This window comes from Chelmon rostratus, chromosome 9, assembly GCF_017976325.1.
Source record: "Chelmon rostratus isolate fCheRos1 chromosome 9, fCheRos1.pri, whole genome shotgun sequence".
Taxonomy (NCBI): domain Eukaryota; kingdom Metazoa; phylum Chordata; class Actinopteri; order Chaetodontiformes; family Chaetodontidae; genus Chelmon; species Chelmon rostratus.
The window spans coordinates 13096955-13121633 of NC_055666.1; the positions used below are offsets into that span (position 1 = coordinate 13096955).

General features: G+C 44.6%; 1 protein-coding gene across 1 annotated transcript in view; it reads right to left on the minus strand.

Moving 5' to 3' along the window:
- The window catches only part of adamts2a (ADAM metallopeptidase with thrombospondin type 1 motif, 2a), a 108039-nt gene that overhangs the window by 58398 nt on the left and 24962 nt on the right, over positions 1–24679 (minus strand). Inside the window, exon 3 of the mRNA XM_041944772.1 lies at positions 684–864. Coding sequence (XP_041800706.1) covers positions 684–864 — 181 coding nt within the window. The remainder of the gene's footprint in view (positions 1–683; positions 865–24679) is intronic.

The following is a 24679-nucleotide window of genomic DNA, read 5'->3' on the forward strand; positions in this document are numbered from 1 at the left end:
ATATTCAGACCTTGAGTATTTGAATACATATTTGTCTCCCCTCCCTCTGATCCTGGAGCTGACATGCTATATGTCAAACTGTAAGTATCATGCTCCCTCTAAAATAATAGCTCTTCTTGTTGTTTTGGTTCATTTAATTCATCTGTAGGGTGGGAAACAGAGGCAGACGCGGCAAGAAACCAAAGGCGCGAATGCCAGCTGTTAAGGTGGCGTGTAATTCTAGAAAAGATAGAGAGGGTCGTACCTTGCCAGTCTAATGTGTGTCTCCGTATGTCACTCCTTAACCACTGGAAAATTCGTGCAGTGACAGGAGGATGCGTTTGAGTGTGAGTAGGTGTAATCTTTTTGACAGCAGGGTATGCTCACGCTGTGACTCACTGTCTTTGCATACAATAGTTTGATATGATTATATAAGCAGGCGTGTATGAGGGAGGAATTCTTTAAGACGCTAGTTTATTTCAGGATGTGCTGCGGAGAACGTTAATGACAACTCAAAGTCAGGTGAAATATTCTTGTGTGGGTTTAAAATTAAGGGCGAATGATGACTTAGCTTGCAGTCAGGGGCGTTAAATAATTTACGTATGCGGCTGCTGGAGAAGATGGAGTTAAAACAGGGCACGGTGCAGCATCCAGTGAAGGGTGTGTGAAAGTGGAGGGTGGCACCGTGGGAGCCACAGACTGACCTCTGGAGTGGAAGTCTGCCGCCTCGCTGCCGATGGGCACTTTCTTTATGGCTGATGACCGATACACGATGTGCGTCCTCCCTCCTCCTCCTCCCTCCCGCTCCTCCTCTTCTATAACTCCGTCGCCCCTCTCCACCGGCTCGATAAAAAACTCCTCTTGCTCCATCCTGATCATCCCGGCCTGAAAGAGAGAATTAATTGGATGACATGAATGCGTGCAGGTGAACTCTGACATTACTTTAATGCGTGCCAGTCCCTCATATAACCGAATTACAGCCAGCTGCTCCTCCCTTGTTTTGCCTCTCACTCTCTCTTCCATCCACCCTTCACGTCCTCCCTTGCCCTGAGAGTTCACAGAGTTTCTTGTCTTTTACTACGGCGCTGTGTTTGGGGCATGCGGGGAGAAGAGAGAAGAGGAGGGGACAGCAGCGATCCCTCCTGGGGCCCCCAGGAGTGACACCTGGCCAACACAGCAGCAGGAGATGAGCCTGTCCCATTCCCATCCTGAACTAACACATTCTGTCAGGTAATTCCCCACGTCGGCCTGCACACACTCACACAAACACACATCAGCCGTGCACAAAGGCAAACTCACAGGGAGAGACGGGGGAGGGGGGGTGAGCAAGAGATGACGAAAACTAAAGAAGCGTGCATACAGAACACACACGCAAGGAAAGAGTTGCGTGCACATACACGGGGAAAACAGGCACTGGGAAAATTGCCCGTCACTCTCTCTTATTCCATCTGTCTGTTTAAGACAACTGGTAATTACCAAGGCAACGCACTGCTGTAGAGGAAAGCCATGGGGGAGAACACACAGAGAGGACGGGGGAGGCTTTGGAGAGGAATAGCGCAAAGAGAAAGAGGGCGATAAATGAAGAAGAGAGACAACATCGATACGATCAGCGCTCGCCTGCGCCTCCCTTCGCTCTGACAGGAGGAGGATGGGATGATGAGCGAGCTGAAGAGAGGAAAGTGAGCTGATGATAAAAAGATGTACAGTAAATGTTACAGGGGACTGTTTGAGGAGGAAGTGGACCGGACAGAGTTTCACTGACAGACACTCAGTCAGAAATCCCACCCTAGGGCACGATGACCAGCTACAAATGGCTGAATCTATTAGCCAATCATATCTGTGGTTAGTAAAATGTACATCACATCCAACAGCCACAACCTGAACTCATGAATGTCATGGCGACAGACGGAGGCCTACAAGTACTATATACAGTCATGCTCTCAAACTTTATAGATAGGGTATTTCATGGATAGACGGAAAAGCACCGACACGCCTAATATTGTGTAGCCTCCCCACCTCCCAAAACAGCTCTGACCCACCAGAGTGTGGACACCTCTGCCAACAGATCCTTTGCATTCTGTGGGTTGGCGGGTGTGGTCTCTGTGGATCCTGCTCGGATTGGGATCTGGGGAGTTGTGAGGCCGGGTCAATGCCTCAGGCTCTCTGTCGTTATCACTGCCCCTCTGGGGGTGTGCTTGCTCTGCAGTGATGTCAAAGTGAGCGGTAACTCCTTCACCTACCACACTGAATATTCATTTGATGCTCTTTATTTTCTTATTGTAATTGTATTTGTCGATTCTACCAGGCACACGCTCCACCTATTGCATGTCTGTCTGCCTGTCCTGGAATCCTTCCTCCTCTTCCTGTCTGGACGGTTTGCATGCTCTTTCTTCAGCTGCCGTGAGCTGAGCTGCCTCAGCCACCGTTCTACAGAAATAAAACCGACTTGACTTCACATGAATATATGAAAACAGACACAGAAAGTACGTGCTGTGCATTATCCCTATGACTCTCTCAGAGGCGCGCTGTGAAGTCAGGCCGTTGCAGACGTTCATTTCACTGGCCGCCTCTGTATCCATGATGTCTCCATCATCTGCTGCACAGTGAAGTTAATGGAGCCTGATTATAACATATATGAGAGCAGTTTTCATTTATGAAAGCACCTAGAATCAAAATCCATTCTTTTGTAGACACATACTACTTATTGAATCCTTTGAGCTCTGAAGGAAATGGGGTATAATAACTTGTATGCGCACTGAATTCCTCAGAGAGGCTGTTTTGAAAAGAGATGGATATTAACAAAAGTGGCCCCTCAGAAATAAAAAGGAGCTGTTTTTCTTGCCTTTACTCTTGTCCTCTCCCATTCCTCTCTCATTCGCCCTGTCAGTTTGAGGGTTTGGTCCCGGAAGGATGTCGACAAGCCACTGACCTGGCCTCTCTCTATCTCTCTCTCTCTCTCTCTCTCTCCTCCTCTCTCTCTCTCTCGCTCCTCATCCCTCCATCTCTCCGAGCCGTGGTGCGGCATTCCGATCGGAGCTGATGGATCTGCGATGGTGCATGCGTTCCCACTCCAGAATACCAAGCAGTGGGGAGAGGAGAGCTGTGTCAAAGAAAAAAGATGACATGTGGGACTGGGAGACACGGTCGGATCGATCAGAGACGGCACGGTGGGGGCGGGGTGTTAGAGAGGGGGGAAGGTGTGATGGAGCCGAAGAACCGGACACGTCCTTTGAAAAGCCGAAGTGAATAAAGCATCAAAGAGTGTGCGCACATGGTGAGAAGCATTGTCTTCATCTCCTCTAAACCAGGAGCAGCCAAGTCGTAGTCGAGGGGATTACAGGGAGGCTTGTCCAAACACTGTGTCCAGAACAACCGAGAAAAACTCAGATTCATCGGCAGCACACCACCTGCCTTCATGTGCCAACACTGGGTGGGTTATTCAAAGACAGGGTGACAGATATACCATGATGGACCAGATAACATATATGTACCTAAATTAATCAAATGAATATCTAAATTAAATCAAACCGCTGGATAAGCTGTGTAAAAGTTCTCTTAGACATTTTGCAAACACTTGTAAGACAGGCTCTAACTGCAGCTCGTTATTTTCCTGTCTGCTGTCAAGTCAGACGAGATCTTCACAGCTCCGGGCACCGAGTTAACGACACCTGGGCAGCATCACTCGAGCTTTATCCCACACTGCCAAACAAATACTGTACATGGTGAAAACTGATGAAACTGAAGATGAATCTTGCAGAACGACTGAATATCACACTTTAAAAAACAAAGATCAGCTGGATTACTTTTAATAGTGTAGAAAATCTTATGACTTGTGAGATGCCTGTTTATATAATTTCTTAACTGATTTCTGGAAATGTGTCCTCGATGGTTCCACCGATTCCAGCGTTGTGAGTGTATGACATCTGTGTGTTTCCAGGTGTTTTGATAGTAGCGGTGTGATATTTAAGGGTGATGGGAAAAAAAATGTTGTTTGCATCTGATCAAGGCACGCTAATTGATCATATCCAAAGGATGTGTTACTTAGTTACATCCCTAACTGATGGTAAAACACTCACTTTAATGTGATCTGTGATTGGTTCCCAAAACAAAACAGTCGATGCAGTGAGCTTTCACATTCTCCCATGTGCCACAACATTATTTCAAAACATCTACAATGAGCCTTTCCAGGATGCTCCTTTCATACCCAATCATGATACTATCACTTGTTACCAATCAACCTGTTTGCCTGTGGAATGATCCAAACAGGTGTTTTTGGAGCGTTCCACAACTTTCCCAGTCTTTTGTTGCTCCTGTCTCAACTTGTTAGAAACATGTTGCTGCATCAAATTCAGAATAAGCAGATATTGACAAAAACTCAATGAAGTTGATGAGGTCAAACATTAAATATATATTGTCTTTGCACTGCTGAACTTTGTAATCAATTGAATTTATGTCAAAAATGATTAACAAGTCCCATTTTTTTTAGAATCCTGGCTGTGTCACATCTTTTTGTGTACAGCTCTTGAGATGTCGTGTGATCAAGTTAGTGTTCATTTATTGCTATAAATTGTTTGCCGTTTGTTCTGTACAGTAATTGCCATACCTTTAACATTATCACTCAACAGCCTGCATGTTCAGGGACTGTTGTGGCATCAGCTGTCTTGCTAGTTGCTGGTTTCTTATTACAATAAATTCACTTTGCCGCTTTGGGTGATGAGCCTGAAGATGTTTTATTAGCTTTATTAGGTTTGACGTGTTGAAATTTAGCTTATTAGCTCCACTCCCCTCATGAGACACTTAAATCCGACACAGTTGCTCCCTACATCTTATCATCAGCGTCGCAAATTATAAAGGACTTTCACATCACACGCAGGAAGTATCACTGTACATCTGGCTGCAAAGGTTAACAGTGCAGCATCAAGTTCATATAGATTTCTATCATATATTTTCATGCTTCTTGGTTTGTGTCTCCTAGTCTCCACCTCATCTGCCCATTCGCATTAAGTCGAGGCAATACATTATGTCTATAAGTATGGCCTGGTTTCTGCATTAAATGCTGATGATGCCAAAATGATGCCAGTAGACAGATCACAGTTACAAAGATGTCAGAATAATAAACAGACCTTGCTGTGTGGACAGTTTACACCATTTTAGCCTGTAATACTGCCATGAAGAAGACCGTCATTCTGTCATTCACACAGGCGCAGTGAGTCTATATTATCGTCTCGCGCTTCCACGACTAAACGTTGCTACTTGTCACATTGATCATGAAGGTGGCACAACGCTTTCGAGCATAAAGGCTCCAAGATAGTATGGAATTGAGTATGTATAGTATATAGTTAAAGAATACTACAGATCCAAGACGAAACTAACAGGAGGGCGGGACTGAGAGAAAAAGGCGCAGCTACAAATCCGCTTGCTGCTTTAACACCACGCACCACCACAGCTGTTAACTTCGAGTGGCCTCCCCTGCTGGCCATTAGAGAGAATGCAGGTTTAAGGCACTTCAGCATTGGCTTCATTTTTCAGACCCGGAAGCTCTGTCCACTATTTATACCGTCTATGGATGTCTTACTGGTGGGCTGTCAGATCTATTCCAGGTTAGATTTCAATCAATTTAAACACTTCCTTGAATAAATCTCCTTCGTGAGAGGAATAATGATTCAAATTCCCAGTAATTTATCTCAGAGATTAAAGAAAACGGTAGCACATTTTGCAACTGCCAGCAAATATTCACATCTGGCTTATCATAAAAAAGCACACACACATACATGCTCACACCTCAGCAGCTATAACTGAGTTATTATTACTCTCATGGCCATTGAGATGGTGACACTAACCACAACCCCTCCCTCTGAGACCTGCACAGGCTCCAAATCCGGATCCTACACACTGAGTGTCCAGTTACAACAGGAGGATCCTCTGTGCTCGAAGGAACGCCGAGCTCTGTTTGAGGATCTGAAAGGAGTAACTTGAGTCCTGGGTAAGTGTCCTGAGGGGCACGTGAGACAGACGAGTGGCAGAAAAGCAGCGTTGGAGTGGAAGAGCGGATGTTGTGGTGAGGATCAAAGTCACACCCAGTCGGGGCCCTTCAGCTCAGTCCACCACTGGCAGCGCGCGCGTGTGTGTGTGCGTGTTTGATCTGGTGTCACTGTGTGTGTGTGTTTGATCTGATTCATAACCCTGCGACTGCTGGCTAACTTCACACACAGTTACACAGTTGCATCCACAGGCAGGCAGGGCAGACACAGTCACACACGAGCACAAACACAAACACACATCCGCGCACAAATATAGCTTTGATAGTGACTCACTCGTACTGTGTAACCCACCAATTCATTCACCCTTTGAGTCATAAGAGAATCGGGCTCGTACAATAGTACGACTGATTTGAAAAATTAGACACACTTCAGAGAGAGAGATTAAGAGGACACGTCACCGTAAATATTAATAGCATTTTGTTTAATCGCATCGGCGGAAAATTGTACCTTTATGCACCCCCGACAAGCTCTAAGATTGCCAAGTTTGGATTATGAATACAGCTGTGGTAAAAATGTAGATTTATCTGAAATCTATGTAGGCTGCATGAAGCAGAGCCTTTCAATACATTTAGGGAAGCTACATATATAAGACAAAATGACCCCTGGCGAACCTTTCCTCTCTGCCTCTCGCAGGAGGAAAGGTGGAGAGCAGCAGGAGCGTGAGGAGGGAGAAAGCTGCAATTAAGGTTCAGCATTAAGACAGATTCATTAAGTGAAATTAATTATTTGCTTAGTGTCCTGAAGAGCGATGCGATTGCCCAATTATGTTAAACAGGGATATGCAAAGAGGATGAGGGGAATAAACGCAGCAAACAAAATACATGAAAGGAGGGAGGCCTCGTCATACTTAAACCTTCTCATACTTATGTCCTCAGTCGGTTGCTCAAACACACTCACACACACACGTGCATGCTCACAGACAGTGGTCAGGACTCAGGTCGTGTGTGTGTGTGTGTGTGTGTGCAAGCCAGATGCCAGTGTGAGTTAAGCCTTGCAGGACTTAGTGACGCAGCTCCGTCCCTGTCACCCAGCTCAGCTCATCACGTAGAGTGGTCTCTAAAAATGGTCATTGAGAAAAAAAAATCTGTAAACACACACCTACACGACCTCACACACACATACACATACACACAAACACACACACGCATGGTAGTTGTGTCCCACTCACCCTCTATTTCTCTTTCCCTGCTTTCTCCACCTCATTTGCAAATTGTTCATCTTTGACCTACATTTTTGATCACAGTATGTCAGCCAAACTACAAACTCTCTCTCTCTCACACACACACACACACACACACTCTGGGTCATTTAGGGTTTTAGCCCTCCAGTCCGGCCTGTACACGTCAACCGTCTGCAACCCCTAAAAGAAAAGCACTGGCTAAAAAAAAGCAGCAGTGAAAGGAAGAGGGGGGGACTTGAGTAAACAGGAAAGGCCCTCTGGGTTCCCCCACAACGCTGCTCTGAAGCTTTCGTCTGTTATCTCCAGGAACATCTTCCCCCTTTTCTGAGTCAGACCCCCACTCGTGCACTTTGGTCGGTCTGTCCTCTGTTTCCGCCCCCGTGTTCCTCTCCAGATTTGCACTTTCCGTCATCTCCTTTCCCTCCCTGCCTGCCACATAATCTCCTACTCCACCGCTCTCTTTTCTTTTTCCATCGCTCTTTGTGTTTCTCCCTCGTTTTTATCTCACAATTCCATTAGTATGCCATCCTCTCTTACCCCATCTCTTTCCGTTTCTCATAACGCTAAGTGGTGGAGGCACTCTAAATGTGTGAGAGTGAAGACGGGGGCCAGGTGTTGGGAAAAGGAGACAGACAAAAGACGGCCGAGCACGGGGCGTATTATTTAAACAGACTCTGGATGGCACGGGTCTAAGAATAGCAGGAGTAAGCTGAACCTGGTTAGCCTGACCGCATGATCTGTGGAAATTTTGGTTCAGGGCGAGAGCGTTGACACAGACAGAAACACACAGTTGCTGACAGTCTGGCAGATAGACCGAGAGACCGAGTGCCAGCCAGACAGACAGTTTGCAAAGGAGGCTGCCTCAGTGTCCCATTCTCACTTTCTCTCTCTCCCCATTCCTGTTGTTATTCATCAGGACAGAAGCTCCATCCCTCTGTTTTCTGTCCAAACAGAGATTATGAATCAGCAGTATGAGGAAAGAAAAAGGAGAGAAAACAGAGACGGAACAAGCAGAGGAGGTAAAGCAGCGGAAATGTGTGACAACCGGCCAGGAAGAGGTGATGGGAAGAGGAAGTGGCAGGTGAGAAAGAGACAGTTTGATTCAAGATTCAAGATTTCTTTATCGTCATTGAGCATGACATGTCAATGAAATTTGCATTGCAACCCCGATGTTAGAAACAAGATAATAAGAAAGATAAGAAAGATTAGAAAGAATAAAATTAAGATAACTACAATAAAATAAACCAACATGCAATAAAAATATTCGTAAATGCAATTAAAAATATACCAAAATGAAAATATATTATAGGGCAATAAAAATATACTAAACAATAAACAATAAAATATACCAGTGAAATGTGCCAACAGAATAAGAATAAGATATACCAGTGAAAGAGAAGGATGAGAATTAGCAAGCGGAGAAAATTTGAGACAAACGAAAAGCAGTAAAAACAAGGAAGGTTTGAGGGAAACGGCTGAAATGAATTGTGGGTCAACAGACAGAGAGAGAAAGGAAAAATATAGGAGAGATTTTACAAATTAGAGAGCATCATTTACTCCATAATCAGCTCACACTGAAATAAAGCAAAGGTCCTCCTCCCACTCCTCCTCCTCCCCCGTTGTTCATCTCTCTCCTCCCTCTGTCTCACCCTTTCGTTGTTTTTTCTCTCAGCAGTCTGACAGCTTTCCCAGACAGCCAAATGTTCTTGGCCTGACCAGCATTGAGGAGTCAGGACAAGTGTTTACAAGATCTAATCATCAGAAGCATCCACACTTGGTCTCTACTGTTGTCTTTTCACTGTGATGCTCAGGTATTAGCACAGGGCCTGTACTTTCTAAAGAGGGTGGCAGTGTGCTGCAGACGGCCAGAGGCTGTATGGCATCAAGCTGATATAGTGTTGGATCAAACCTACTCCAGCCCCAGAGGAAGGTTCAGAGTGGCTGGTATTGTGTTACATTTACAGCATCCCCAACAATGCCAAAGTGCCATTAAGGAAAGCACAAAACTCCAAACAGGCCCTGGGGCAGTGCACCAAAGGCGATCTCTGAGGAAATGTTTGTTTAAGCCTTTGAAATCCTAATTTTACCTTGTGTAAATTGGGGAATAAGATGATCTCCATAATAAAACTGCTGGAACAAACTCCAGCTAAATAAAATGATGCATTCACTTTGCAGCTTTAAGGGGATATTTTAAGTGGTTGTGTCTGTTCATGCAGGACATGAACAGACACATTTACACATTTACAGAAAACTGGGGTTTGAATTCTTCTGGATTCCTGGTTCTGCAAGTATTTAAATAATTTGCTAAAACACATGCAGACAAACAAAATAATACCATGCACACCCACGATGTTTGCACAAAGACAACGCATCGTGCAGACCTGCTACTGGTCACTAGGAGGCTTTTACTGGGAAGCAGCTGTAGGCGTTTGTACAGTCTACTAAAGAGTTGCGTTAGCTAAGCATGCTAACTTGTCTCTTACATAACAAGTGTCCGTATACGCTGATGAAGGTATGCGATTTATTGTGCAGCCAAACTAGACTGTGACAAGACTGACACACATTTTAATCAACTGGAGGTTAATCTTTACAGATGTTTTGCCTTTGTGTGCTCCCCACCCTCACTGTGCTCATGCCAACACACACACACACACACAAACACACACAGAGCACCAGCCAAGCGCCCATCAATCCCTCTTACCGGCCTAGCCCAGCCATCGATCAGTGTGTGTATGTGTCTGTGTGTGCGTGCGTGTATTTCGGTGTGTTCACACTTGTGTGTGTGGTCTTCCGGATTGATAAATGACCCCGATTAGTGGCGACTGACCGCTCTATGATTGCAATCTAAGTGCAGCGGAACAGCTGTTCTCAGAGCAGTGTTGTCTAGAGCACAGTCTCTGATTAATACAACAGCGCTTTAATGAATTACAAACCGACCGCAGGCCTGGGATCTGCTGGCCGGTCATAATTACGTCTCTTCACCTGTACATTTTCAGGAAGTCGGTGGGAGAAACGCCACACTTTGAGTTCATCTGGGAATTGTGCAAACATCCCAAAATGATGCATCTGTTGCCATTTGTGTTTAAAAACAACAAAATGAAACAGCAAGAAGATTCTGGCTTTTTCAGATCCCTCCATATTCAATCCATTTCAAGTGTTTGGATAAGCTGTCAGTTTGGATTGTTGGAATGTGGATAAATGATGTTTGTCTGTATGAACAGGACTCTGTGATAAAACGCCATAAATCTGCTTTTTTCCTTCTCACTTTCAAGAAATCCCTCTGTATCTATCGCTCACTTGTTGTCGCTCCCCTTCTATCTCACTCCTCCTTCCACCCTGCTGACCCTCAGTCCTGTCGACCCCTCCCTGATGCTGACGATCACACACACACACACACACACTGACACATCCTCACACTCGCACAGATCCATGCTCAGATCCACACCCATCCCCATCCTTATCTCTACTCTATCTCTATATCTCCACATCTATTGGGTATACCTGTAACCTAGCAACAGAGCTGAGCAAAGACCCTCCTCTACCTGCTCACTGCTCTGACTGCTGGACCTGACAGCCAATCAAATCATGCTGGGGCAGCAACGAGAGCCTATCAAACATTTGCTATCACTGGGAGTTGCCCCCTGCTCTCCACCCTTTTGACCCCAAAGAAACGAGCATGTGCACGCACATATGAGGCATGCTTGCGCACACACTACCTCACACAGATGCTAACACGCACACACACACAAACACACACACACACACACACAAGCACAAGCGTCTCTTAAGGCCAACCAGGAGAGATGACAAGACTGGGCTGACATGCCTGTAGATTTCATAACGGGCAATCCTTCATTAGCAGATGAATGAAATGAGTTTATTGTGCAGCAGTAAAATATGAGGTACGAAATCAACATGTGTCTATGGGCGCTAGCGTTCTATGTGCCCATATAACATCACGGCCTTCATCTCCTCTTAATTTCCTTTCCATGCTCTTGAACTCTGGTCTCGGTGTATTTCTCATGTTCCCTCTTGGTAGAATAGACATGTAATGATATTTCAAATATCAGCTGTGGTTAAAACCAAGAGACCTAAACTACATTCTTAACAACCGCAAAGACATTCAAAACTGACTGTCTCAAAATTCCTACAAATCAGAAATGATTCTTTTCAGGCCTCCCTCCTCCACATAGATGGGTTACCTAACTGACTGGGCACAGAACCAGGATCCCAAGTGATCGGGTCAGTCAGCGTCTCTGTGTGATGTGCCAGCCATTAAGATTTATGATTTAACAGCAAAAAATCCTGCTTTAAAGCTGAATGAATTGCCTACACGATTCATTTAAGTTGTCACAAACAAGAAGCCACCAAAGACAGGGATTGCATCCATAGGTTTTCTCGAGGGTGAGCAGGCATGTCCAAGCTATTCCGTAAAAGGCTGTGTGGCTGCAGGTTTTTGTTGCAACCAGTCAAGAGGTCACCTAATTATGAGCTAAAGCCTGAGATCAGCTGATTAAATGCGTCCGGCCTGGTGTGCTCCTCCTTGGTTGGAATGAAAACCTGCAGCCACACGGGCCTTTATGGAATGGTTTGGGCATGCCTGATCTAGAGAGCCTGTGAAATATGTTGAAAGAAATCAAAAGAACTCTTGTCAGATAACCTGACCAACAAAGAAGCGACTGATGTTCTGACACCATTTGTTTCCCAAGCCCTTTCTGGCTCTGAGCTGGGAAACGTAACACACGTTAGATGAAACGTCATATAAAACCCTCATTTTGGCGAATATGCTGTGACTTAAAAACAGGATTTGTTGTAACTTTCACATCTCTGAACTACATTTCCAGTTTGTTTCCAGCGAGTCTGGACATAGTCTCAGGTGGTCAGACGGGGCACCTCTGGCTGTAGCAGAATGTAGACTTAAGGCAAAAGATGACACCTTTGCTGACAGAGCTCAGGCATCGATGAGGCTCGCTTCCTTCCAGACTTCACACTCGGCTGTATAAACGTGGCAGATCTCTTTTATCCTTTGGTTTTTGTCATTCTCTGCTGTAAAGCACTCTGCAAACTTTGTGTTTAGATGATGTTTAGATGTTTTAGATTACATATATTCAATCACTTTATCTTATTTGGTCTCGAGATGCTATAGTGCACTCATCTGTGTGGCATGGCAGATTTTCACCTATACCTCTTTCATGTCCCTGCATCTTTTTCTCCAACCTGTCTCTTTGCCTCCTGCTTCTTTTACTTTCACGTTCCTCCTTCCGTTGGAATCTGTCAAAACACAGTGGAAGTGGATATGGAGAAGGCGGCATGTGAGTGCGAGAGTCCCTTAACTACCTTTGAATTGTAAGAGCTCCCTCTCTCGCTCTGTCGTGCACTACCTTCTAAGGGGAGCGATCAAAGCGGGAAAATTGTGAGAATTAATCAGGCCCTGGTTGTATAGAGACAGGGAGAAGGGAGAGTCATCCTGGTCCACACCAATTTACACATCTGTTACTACAAACGCTCTAGTTCTCATGCACCCTGACTTAATCGGCAAATACGGAAATGCAATCCATTTAGTAGTGAGGGAAAGCCACCAGCGTTAAAGTGTTGTCAGAGCTGCAAACTTTGAAATTCCAAATCTGAAACTGAGCACTTTTATCTTTTTTTTTTTTTTTTTTTTACAAAGACTTATCTGTATTCCAACATAAATTCAACCAAGGCCTCCAACCAATATTCCAAGAATCCCAGATATGAACTCCAGTGTTGCTCTGCATGACTTGCTGCACGTGTGCACGCATAGGTATGTACAGTACGCCTGTGTGTGTGTGTGTGTGTGTGTGTGTGTGGTAGAGTGCTGATGAGGTGAGGAGACAGCATCCAGACTAACTGTCGCTTTGGTTAGTGTGCACCCCAGACATTGAAATTAAGACATTTGAGTCTGTGGACGCCGCCTGCGGTTGGCTCATTGTCAGTGGTCAGCTCTTGGTGTGTGTGATGTAATTTGGGGTCCTTTAAAATGCAAACAGCACGTGGTGAGAGCGCCACGATTGGGACTGCACTTGTTTATGTCGCAATTTCATTTGTATCCACAAACTGGAGAAAGAAAAGTATTGCTTAAGTTCTGTAAAGTTTTAATAAAGCTGGTGAAATCACAATAATGGAGGAATCAACATAATATTCCTGTAATATTTCAGCAGAGCTTTTATTCATTACCCAGCTAATAGAATTCCTGTAGCAGGATTGTAAATGTTTATACAATATTTAATATAATAGCCAGTCTTATAAGAGAAGAAGCTGCAATATTCCTATGGTACTGTACACACTTTCTATTTGATGTACTCACTTATAGCACATTATTTCCACAGATAATCTTTCCTACCTGTCTCACTTCAGCTTAGTGGAAACTTATTTTCATCTCACATCATTCATCTTACATGACACATGGATATGAACAGGCTGGAAGGAATTACATTAAAGCAGACACGTTGTAATAATGAATTGTTGTTCATTCATTCATTAGTTTTATAACTTAGAATCGCAGTAGCTATAGTCAGAACACCCAAAGTTTCTACATGTGTACAATTCATGGTGTAATGTTCCAGTGCCCTCTTGTCTAACAAATCCTGCTATACCTAAACATCAAAATGGACCTTTAGCGTATTAACAATGAAAGCTTGTATCTCTGAAAGAGTTCTGGTTGTGTATTTGCTTTACTTGCAGTTACATAAAGGCAAAAAGAGGATCTTAACACCAGCATGTCAGCGCTTCTTTTGCAAAACGATGGCGACTCTCTTCATGAAAGTGCAAGGACGAGAGCGTGCCAACTATGTATACTTGAGTGGTTGCGGACGGCTGATGCGTGAAGCATATTGGAGCCTTTGGAGGCAAACAATGTGAACTGAGGCCACAAGGATCCACAGAGCCTCTTTGTTCTCCACCCAACTTATTCCCTATTCCTCTCTTACTCTCTCTTTAATTCTTACCGGCGTGTGACAGCTCATAGACAGCTCATCTTTGCACACACAAGTGAAATAGTGTGCAAAAGAAACCAACCTTTATGGGCAAAAGTGTGCATCTTTGCCTTTGGTCCTGGGTGACTGTGTGTGTGCAGCAATCAGCCTACATTATGTGTGTGTGAAGGGTAGACCTGGTCAGTTGTGGAAAAACTATAAAGCAAGACCAAGTAGAGGGCAGGATTATACAGTGAACACCACACTGTAGCCCAAACAGCCTCAAAATCACTTAGATGTAATATGCACACATCCGGCTAAAACTAGCCAGCAGCTGCTAGCTGGTTAGCAGGACTGAGCAGCTAATGTTTCCCTGAACTCTGATAGCAGGCTTCACTATATGATGTGCTCGTTGTGAGCAGGTTTTTTTTTTTTTAAACGTCCAACCTGTAACCCCATTAAATTACTGTAGTTAGTTAATGGTGCAGTCCTCAACCTTTGAATTTGCAATCTGGGCACATAAATTTAGTCCCATCCTTACAACCCTGCGCTTGCACTTTGAAAGTCAAACTATCGCTATCACTTCTCACTTCAGCACCATGCACCATTTCAGAATGAAGAAATGAAAAGCCTGACAGGCCTGCTGTGCCCAGTTACAGTTCCAAAGCTGCGATTGGATAGTTCATGGGACCAAGTTCCGTCAAGTAAATTTAAAATGTAACAAAAAAAAAAAAAAAAAAAATGTGTGGGCAATGTGACAACAAATCTGAGTTAGGCGCATATCCATCAGCTGGTTTGGAGTGAATAAACTCTGTGACGTACAGTGTGGTGTCATCAGAAGATGTCGGTGTAGGCTAGAAACAAAAACAGTCGCCTTGGGAACCTCCAAGAGAAAAACGGAGAGGAATTTTTTGGCAACGGAGACAACTTTTTATTCTCTTGGAGCAGAAGGTAACGTTTGCTCCGTCAGAACAAATTTGGAAAAGGTGTTCCCGAAGTTTTTTGGTATTTTGCTGTTTCCATCAAACTTTTCTTACACAATACTTCAAAATGCCATAAAACTACCCTGAAGGAAACATGGCTAGCATTGCAAGAAATGGTGCAAAAGAGTTCTCCCTGAGTATTCAGGACATTCATAAGAAATATGCAAAACATTTCCTCTATAGTGGACCAAATTTAACAATAAGAGCGATAAAAGGATCAAACGTGAACATTTAACTCAGCGGCAGTGAACCTACAGGTGGCTCATTTTGCTTCAGACTTTTGATCAGATCAAAAACCAGAGTGAAGGCAAATGAATTACAGTGATATTTTGTGGCCAATCAGGAGTGAATGTGTTGACCAATACCGTGACTTGGTTGCTCCAGAGAAAAACTTTCATTGGACGAAAACGGGATATACAGAGAAATGAACTACTGTGAATTCAGAGTCAATAAAAACGGACACAAATCAAATCCAAGTCGAATCACCACTTCGATGTTCCAGTGTAGCTTGAGATACCGGTTTTCATGAAACTCTGTGTGGAGATTTCAAGGCATTTCCCTCTGACGTGCGAGCGCTACCACCAGAGGGCGATACTGTGATGTTCGAGGCCCGTAAGAACTCGGTGGGCAGCGAGGTCTGCGAGGTCTGTCTGGTGGGCAGAACAGAGAGAGGAAGACAGAGACGGGGGGTAGAGGCAGAATGTGTGTGGGAGAGAAAAAACACTAAACAGAAGGTGAGGCGAGACAACTGAGTGGGGGGCCATGAGACTGAGATGTACTCAGAAGGAGTATGTGTGTGTGTATGTGTGTGTGTGTGTGTGTGAGTGTGTGTGTGTGTGTGTGTCTGTGTGTTTGTGTGTTTGTGTGCATGACGCTTATGTATGAGATCTTGCATAAGCGCAGGTGTCAGCAGGTGCATGCAAGCACTAATACAAAGTGGTGCATTGGCATCTGTGTGTGTGTGTGTGTGTGTATGAGTGTGTGTTTGTGTGCCTTAGGACAATACTGCTCCCTCATTACCCAACTGTTTCCTCCAGTCCAGCACTAATGAGGAGCCTCACCGTCACCGTGGTAATCAAGGTCAAGCCTAGGCCAACACACACACAAACACACACACCTTCTTCACACGCTTTGCAGAACCATGGCGTGTGTGTGTGCACAGCTGGATTAAGCATTTACAATCAGTAGCCTCACTTTATGTGGATTTAGAGCAAAAAAAGAGACAAAAGCAAGGGGCAAATGGGTGGAGTTCTGTAGGAGCCGAACACTTTGATAGGAAAGATGTGGGTGTGATGTTATGTCTCTCCAGTCTCCTCCTCCGCCTCCTCCTCTTTCTGACAGAGAGACAGAAAGAACATGAGGGAGAGGATGCATGCATGAAGACAGATAGAGCCAGGTAGAAAAAGAGGAACAGACAAAGAAATGTGAGGATGAGAGAGAAAAGGAGGCAGGGATGGTAAGGCAGGGTGTGATATACAGGGGAACAAGGATGGGAGGAGTGGGGGGGGGGGGGGGGGGGGGGGGGGGGGGGGGGGGGGGGGGGGGGGGGGGGGGGGGGGGGGGGGGGGGGGGGGGGGGGGGGGGGGGGTGAGGAAAAAAGAGAGGGAGGAGTAATTAAATGAAAAGAGCAAGACTTAGCTCTTTAGTCTCATCCCTCAAGACCAGCCTGACACTGCTACAGCTAGCTAATGTCATAGCAACAGGGAGAAGGAAAAGTCTAATGGGTGCGGCACAGAGGAGAGGAGTAAAGAGCAGGTGCAGGCGAGAAAGAGGAGGCAAGGGAGGAGGAACCAGAGTGAGGAAGGACGGGATGACGGAAACGAGGGAAGGAGAGCCAGGAGAAACTGAGAGATGAACACTGCAGAGTCAAGGACAGAGACATCAGGCTACGAGTGATGCGAATGATATAAACATGGAGGAAAGGGAATGAAACAGGAGGGGGGAGGCACAGAGAGTGAGAGGGCTGGCAAAGAGCCAGAGGAATAAAGGCCATACCGTCCCCTTCTCCCTCCCTCCCTCCCTCTGCAGCTGTACCTGTGTTTACCATTGTTTCTATATCTAATTATCGCCATCTGAATAATGCACGACAGTATCAATAATTCAGCTTTAATTAGCTAAGACACACCAGACAGACTTGGACCTCACTTTAATATCGACAGGGCAAACAGGACCAAACACACAGCAGGAGGAGTGTTGTTTTGGGGAGCGGCACCCGTGGAAGTGTGAGCGGGAGGTGATGTTACAGTTAATTCTGGTGGTAAGATCTTAAAGGGAATGTGGAGAAAAAGTTAACAACGTCGTCTGAAAGTCATCTTGTGGGCACAGAGGTCAATGCTTAGCCAGCCTCGCATGATGAGCTGTACACAGACGAGTCATGAAAACACCCAGGAACCATCACAACACACTGAGAGTATAACCAACTGTCTCCCAGTAACATCACCACGACAACAAATCTGAAGCCTTGTTAGTGTGGCGGCAGAGGCACCACATCTATCCATTATACAATGCAATGTTAATTTAGGATTATGCTACGAGGCTTGCGCTCAAATTAGTTTCACATTTTTTTTGTTTTTGCTCTTTATTTGTTCAGACTTTATTTTTTGCACATTGCATCACAGTGTGGCTCAGGAGGAAGAGCCCTTATCAGAGGGTCGGGGTTCGATCTCTGGACCCAGCAGTCTACGTGTCCATGCATCCTTGGTCAAGATACTGAACCCAAACTTGCTGGTTTTTATCATTTAGTTTAGCCAAACTATGACTATTGATATTTTAGTCTTTAGTCATTAGATCACATTGAAGATTTCGTCAGTCTAGTCTCGCCAACACAAATACATTTTTGTCATTTTATTTCGCATAAGATAAGCAAGTTAGGAAGCGTTGAGTTTGGAAGCTTTAAGTGATTGCTTTGTTAACTTGGATGTGTTTCCAATTTAAAACACGGCTCTCAATGCTCCAGCTCACACTGTATTTCAGACTGTTTCCTGTGTACTTTGGATGGATAGATGTATTTAAATAAACAGCTCAATACTTCGCCCAGTAGCACAATTTGACTGCAATCTTGATTACTCGATTAATTGAATAGTTGACAAATAATCAGTTCATCGTTGCAGCTCTCATTTCAACTACACTTCTTTTGTACTTATCTCTAACGTTCGTCAGCTGCACTTTTGGATGAAAAACATAAAATAACTGTGTCACAAACTAGATTGCTTTCAAGTTGTTTGGGCTTCTTGACATGAAGGAGTCTGTCGGTCATTCATATGAAGCAAAGGGAAAAAGCGGGAGGGCGGCGCTGACAGCTTCATATCTCTCTCCGTCCCCACCACCTCTCCATCTTCTCCATGTTCTCCAAATCTTTTCACTTCAGTGTGAATCGTTGGCAGGTTGAACGCAGAACTGGGACTCTTAAAGGAGCCTGTTTTATCCATCAACTCCCTCGATATTTTCCACAGACACTCGCTCCTACACACACACACACACACACACACACGACTCATACACAGACATCCCCACAACAGCATCTATGTGGTAGAGACGGATTAGCAACTAGGACCAAAGCCACTATAAAAGATTCCTACCTAGAGCTTATGACTCACGTCTGAGTATGTGTGTGCTGTGTTTCTGTCTGTACAGTGTGTGTCTGTGTATGTGCACGAGCGTGTGTGTGTGTGTGTGTGCGCGTTCCAGCCCAAATAGAGTGTACACCAATAAGATCTGCCTCTGGATCGATGGGACTCAGACTGTGCCTCAGCTGACAGGCCGGACCTGTTGTTCTCTGGATTGATCCAACCTCTGTGTTATGTGAATGTGCGCATATAAAAGGCAGAAAAGAAAGGTTTATAAAGTGATTAAAACATGTGTGTGTATTTTGTGGGGGTTTTGTTCACCCTGTGTAACCGCCTTCTGTTTGAAGACTTGGGCTAGGCATCATTTGGACATTATTTTATCCTGGTACCGAAACCTAAGTTTTGCTACTGGTACCAAAACGACACCTTTCCCATTACCTTGCTTTGAGGACAATAGGCATGTTTCTCTACTAGAAAGAAGCAAATCTTCTCAAATGTTTAAAGCTGTCTAAATAAAGCAGCTGTCCAAGAGCGAATGAGAGATTGCCTGATCAGAGAATAAGTGTGGTTTTGATTCTTTCAAGACCCTGACCTAGGAACAGTTTTCAATCAGTATCAGAAAATACTGACAGGATAAGCAGCCTTGAAGCAAGTTGATTTCTTTAGGCCTGTCATTCAAAGAAACTTTGTCCACACTGAGAAAAAATAAACATCAGTGACACTTGACTTATGGCCCATGACACTATGGACCCGGTGTCAATCCTCAAGTTAATGGAGTTAATGGGTTAAGTAAATAAGTCAGTTAATTTGAACATAAAGTTTTTCCAAAGAAAGATGAGAAATGGGCTGTTCATGTGATCTGATAATGCTTGTTCATGAACTGAGGCCTGACCTCCGGTCATTCTGCAAAAGCACGTTGTTGCCTTTCAGTTCTGGTCCAGTTTGTGTTCACACTGACTAATCACAAACCAAGAGGAGCAAACATGTAGACTGACAGGTACGCCATTCTCCATCAGCGCTACATGAACCCACACGGGAGAAAGCACAATCCGGTGACTGACAGCACGTCACGCTGCACTTCACCGAGCCTCGTGTGCTTCTTTATCTCCTCTGGTGGTCACAATTGATTCTAAAACTTACTTGTCGAGACTGCACCAGTACCTCATATTATCATAATTGCAGACAAACCAGTAAGAGCGGGACTAAACAGAGAGGGCTCGGATAGTCGCTGCGGTTGTTCAGTCAGCACCAGAGTTCAACTGACAGTATTCACGCCAGCCTAAAGTAATCAAACCAAACAGATGGTTTGAACCCAACCAAACAGGTTAGGTGTGAAGGCGCCCCAAGTGTTGCCTCTCAAGCTCTCGCAATTTATCGTCGTTCATAATAAACATCGCAGATCGGCAGATTTCCTCATGGTTAACACCTCATTCACAGGAAGTCTTCTAACATGCCGAACGCACAGAAGGAGGAAAGTAAAGTTGTGAGGAACAAACGGGGGGAGAGGACAGGGCTGAGGAGGGGAAGCAGCAGGTTAGCACTAATGGTCAATGACATGTTAGCGCCGTGGCTGGGCTTAGCGCAGGCGCCTGAACTGCTGAAATATTTACGCAGCGCACAGAACGAGAGAGTCGTTCACTTCAAATCAGCAAGAGCAGAGAAGGAGAGAGAGAGAGAGAGAGAGAGAGAGAGAGCGTTAGCGAGAGGGAGCTGGGCCACTTTTCCACCTCTTCGCTGCACTGAGGTAACAGCACATGCAGTCAAATGGACAGCACCACATGAATAATGTGCATGTGTGACTTTTTGTTTTACTTATTCATTTTTGCCCCGGCATGTTGGACCTTTGCTTCAGTTTGTTTACAGGCGAAGGTTTAACGATGAGGAAGTGCAGAGATGGGCTTAGTTGTCCCCGTTTGCTTTTGGCGGCGTCTCATCTAACTACGTTTCATTTCCTCCAGCTTGTGTCTGGGCTCATCCCGGCACCGAAATAGAGTTTCAGTGAAAGTTTTCTAATTGTTTTGGACCGAAGGCCCAGTCTAGTCTCTTTCACAACTTGTTGGTTGCACCGCTCTCTACACTCATTCCTTCCACATCTCTCTATAAGATGAAATTGATTCTCTCATATATGTGACGGGGTTAAAGACAGAGAATGCTCTCATGACTGACAGGCCCCACTCAACTTCCATTTCAACACTTTCATGCAAGCCTGCCCCTGCCGTACTTAGTATTTGAGATCAGGTTTTTCCCGCGTGTGTGTGTGCGTGTGTGTGTGTGAGTGTGTGTGTGTGAGTGTGCGTGCTTGGTTTTCCCGTGCAAGAGCCTGTGTGGGTGTGTGAAAGTGAACCATCCAAACTCCTCGGTGTGTTTTCCGAGCGCTTGTCAGCTTCAAAGACGGGGGTCAAACCAACAGGCACCTGACACAAGCTAACTTCACTTACCGCTGCCATGACGACAGAAAACAAACAGAAAATGAAAACATACTGTATTTTCATAATGACAGCTCAGTGTCTCTCTCCCCTCATCTCTTCCTCTCTCTCTCTCTCTCAGACCGGACAGACGACTGGAGTGAAGGATGTGGGAAGAGAGGCAGAAATCTGTCACTTGTGTTCCCTGTGAATCTCTCTCTCTCTCTCTCTCTCTCTGTCTCTCTCTCTCTCTCGTGTTTTTGTTTTCACCTGCAGCCGTAGATGATTGAACTTCTTCACCTTCTCCCTCTCATTTTTCCTCTCTCGGCTCGCTGGGAGCCTGAGGTGGACGTGCCTGGAAGCAAAGTTCCTCCCAAGCGAGCCTGACAGTTCCAGCTTAATATTTAACCACTGGACAGGCATGCGCACACACACACACACACACACACACACACACACACACACACACACACACACACACACACCTACAGCTACTGTACACACGGAGATGCACAGAAATCTAAAAGCTCAAACACAGAGTGGAAAGTTTGACGGTGACGGCGGTGAGGAAAAGAGGCAGCCGTCCCTCCAGGAGAACTTTCTGTGTCTTACCTACTTGACGGGCTTTGTGGCAGAACCCACGGCTTTAACATGGCGGTTGCTGATGGCACTGCTAATGACAAGTTATGTTTTCAGGCGAAGCTGCATGAGGTTGTCCATTATCTTTCTCCCTACTGGCCTCGTTTCTCTCCTTCCCTCCCACTCTCCCCCTCTCTTGTTCTTTCTCTCACTTTTCTTTTTAATTACCTGATGTCTCCTCTTCTGGCCCAGACGCCAATAGAGATGTGAGCGGCACCGTCTGCACTGAACCGTCTGTGTACATCTGATCTCTGATCTTTCCTCTGTCTGACTGTGTGTATGTACTGTGTGTGTGTGTGTGTGTTTCCCTAAGTGTGCCTATTAAATGTGTATCTAGACGCAACCTGTCTGTACTTTCTGTCTGTGAATGTGATGGTTTTTACGAGCATTCATACAAGCATGTCTATGTACATTTTTGAGCAAATCCTTGGTCGTATTTAGGAAAGAAAGGCTGATTTAAATGACAGGTTTTGGGGATTAAATGAGGAACCAATGCAATCAACAATGCAAATCATGTGGCTGCAGCTAAAAATTATTTTCATTAACAATCAGTCAGCTAAAATGACAGGAAATGCACATCACAGTTTCCCAGAACCAGAGAAAATTGAAATAGCTTGTTTTGCTTGGCAAACGATTCAAGACCAGAAGATTATCAGTTTTCTTATAAAGAAGGCGAAGAAAACCAGTAGATATTCTCATTTTAGAGGCTGAAAATAGTACATTTTTGCTCATAAAGGTACTGAAAAAGATGATCAAAATCCTATGACTGTGTGTGCCATGTACTTTCCCTTTCTATGTGTCCATGTGTTTGTTCTGTCTGTTTCCCTGGGATGCCCCCTCTCTCTCCTGACGCTGTGCTCAGGTTCCCCATCTGCGACAAGCACAAGGACAGGAGCGGCTTGTTGCACTTCAAACTCAACCGACGGGCCTCCGTCACCCTTGGCGCTGCAGCAGAGGCGACAGGATGCTGAGACAGAACGTTACCTGCCAACGGAGTCCTCTGTGTGTGTGTACGTGTGTGTTTGGCAGGAATTTAAGAGCCTTTATTCCTCTTGTCTTTGTTGGCATGAAGAAGGCAACATGAGGAGGGTTTTACATCGTGCCTTGTGGAAGAAAGTATGCCTCTTCAGTATCAAATATTCACCTCCTGTAGGCTTGAAAGGTAATTGTTAGAATTTCGAGAACGGATGAACTGTATTTATCAACTCACGATGCAAACTTTATGGTTAAGTCTACTAATTAGGGCACTGTCAGTCATAATTGAGGGCTGATGAGTAAAATCTGGAAAGAATTTCCCATTTGTTTTGTATGGGAGCGTTCAATCAGACTGAAAAACAATATGGTTCAAATGAGAAAAAGTAACAATAACACCGTTTTTCCCTACTTTTGTAAATGTGTGGGGCCACAACTAATTATTACTTTCTCAATTAACTGATTGTAAAGTGTCAAAAACATCCATCAGCATTTCCCAGAGCCAAAGGTGACACATTGAAATAGTTTGTTTTGTCCATCTTAAAAACATTCAGACGACAATCACAAGACAAAAGCAGCAGAGACTCCCGCTCGAGAAGCTGAAACCACATGTTTCCGCTTGATAAATGACTCAAACAATTACCGACTGTCCAAACTGTTGACATTTTAATTAACCAATTGTCAATCAATCAACTAAGTGATTAAAGCGACAATCATTTAACACTACAAATGACTGCGAGTCTGCCATCCGACCAGATAACCTAAGCCTATTCAGAACAATATATCCCTGAGAACATGCCGCATGGAGAGAAATATCAACATCGGGCCAAGTTTCAACAAGAAAAATAAAATCCAGAGCATAGCAAGTGATAAAATCAGATCTCGAGTTCCTCAGGGAGTATTTGAAAATGGGACTATTAAGCCCTCTGACACAGTCAACAGACTCTGTGTTTACAGTGAGGAGGTTAGATACGATCCTCTGAGGTCTACAAGCTTTGAAACCACATCTATCAGTCATCTTTTTTACACATCCTAACTGTGTAAAGTGCAGGGATAAATGACACTTAGGGAGGGCCGAATGGCGCTTTTCAGTGAGAGAACTGTAATAAAAATGGGAGAGGAGTCCACTGTAGAGGACAGTATACACTGAACAACCACACATACTGAATGTTGCATATTTTGTGATCATCATTTGGGGAACAGTCTCAAGTCACTCACCAAATCAACACACTAATCAATATAGTTAGAAATAATAAAACCTCACAGGAACTAACAACTGAGGTTAAGAGATTTACATGTTTCATTTACACATATTTACACAAGCTATTAACAAATGTGTTAAAAACATCTACTGTCCTCATCCTCCAGCTTGAAATCATGAGATGTTGCATTCGAGGTCTGAACTAGATACAGTAGGATGACTGACGTTGGCACTGATCAAAGCAGAGTGCTCCTGATAATCAAGAACATGAGGGCGAGGGAGAGAATGAAAGATTGAGTGAGATGAGAGGATAAAATACTGAAATGTGGCTAAAACACTTTGGCCTACTCACTGCTTCCTGGCGGGAAGGTAGAGATTTATTATCTAATGGTGATTATAGAGCAAACTATGCTGTGTGATAGTTGTAAGTTACCCATATAAACGTGCTTAATGTTAATGACAAGAGGCCTCGAGCCTGGCAGACATCACCACAGCATCGGCTGCTGCTGTATATACCATGAGACAACATCAACGTGACTACGTATCTGCATTCATTAAACATTTCTGTCGATTTCCAAAAACATTTACAGTATAATGACACATATCGATATCTCAATATAAAGTTTCCTATAGTCGGATATCCTGAAATCAGCTTCTGCACAGTCCAGCTGCGTGTTTGTCGCCGTGACCGGTCCAACCCTCTCTCCGGACAAGGAGATATAGTCGATATTGGACGATTCTGCAAAACCTCAGGTTACAATCCACCACCTCCGCTGCC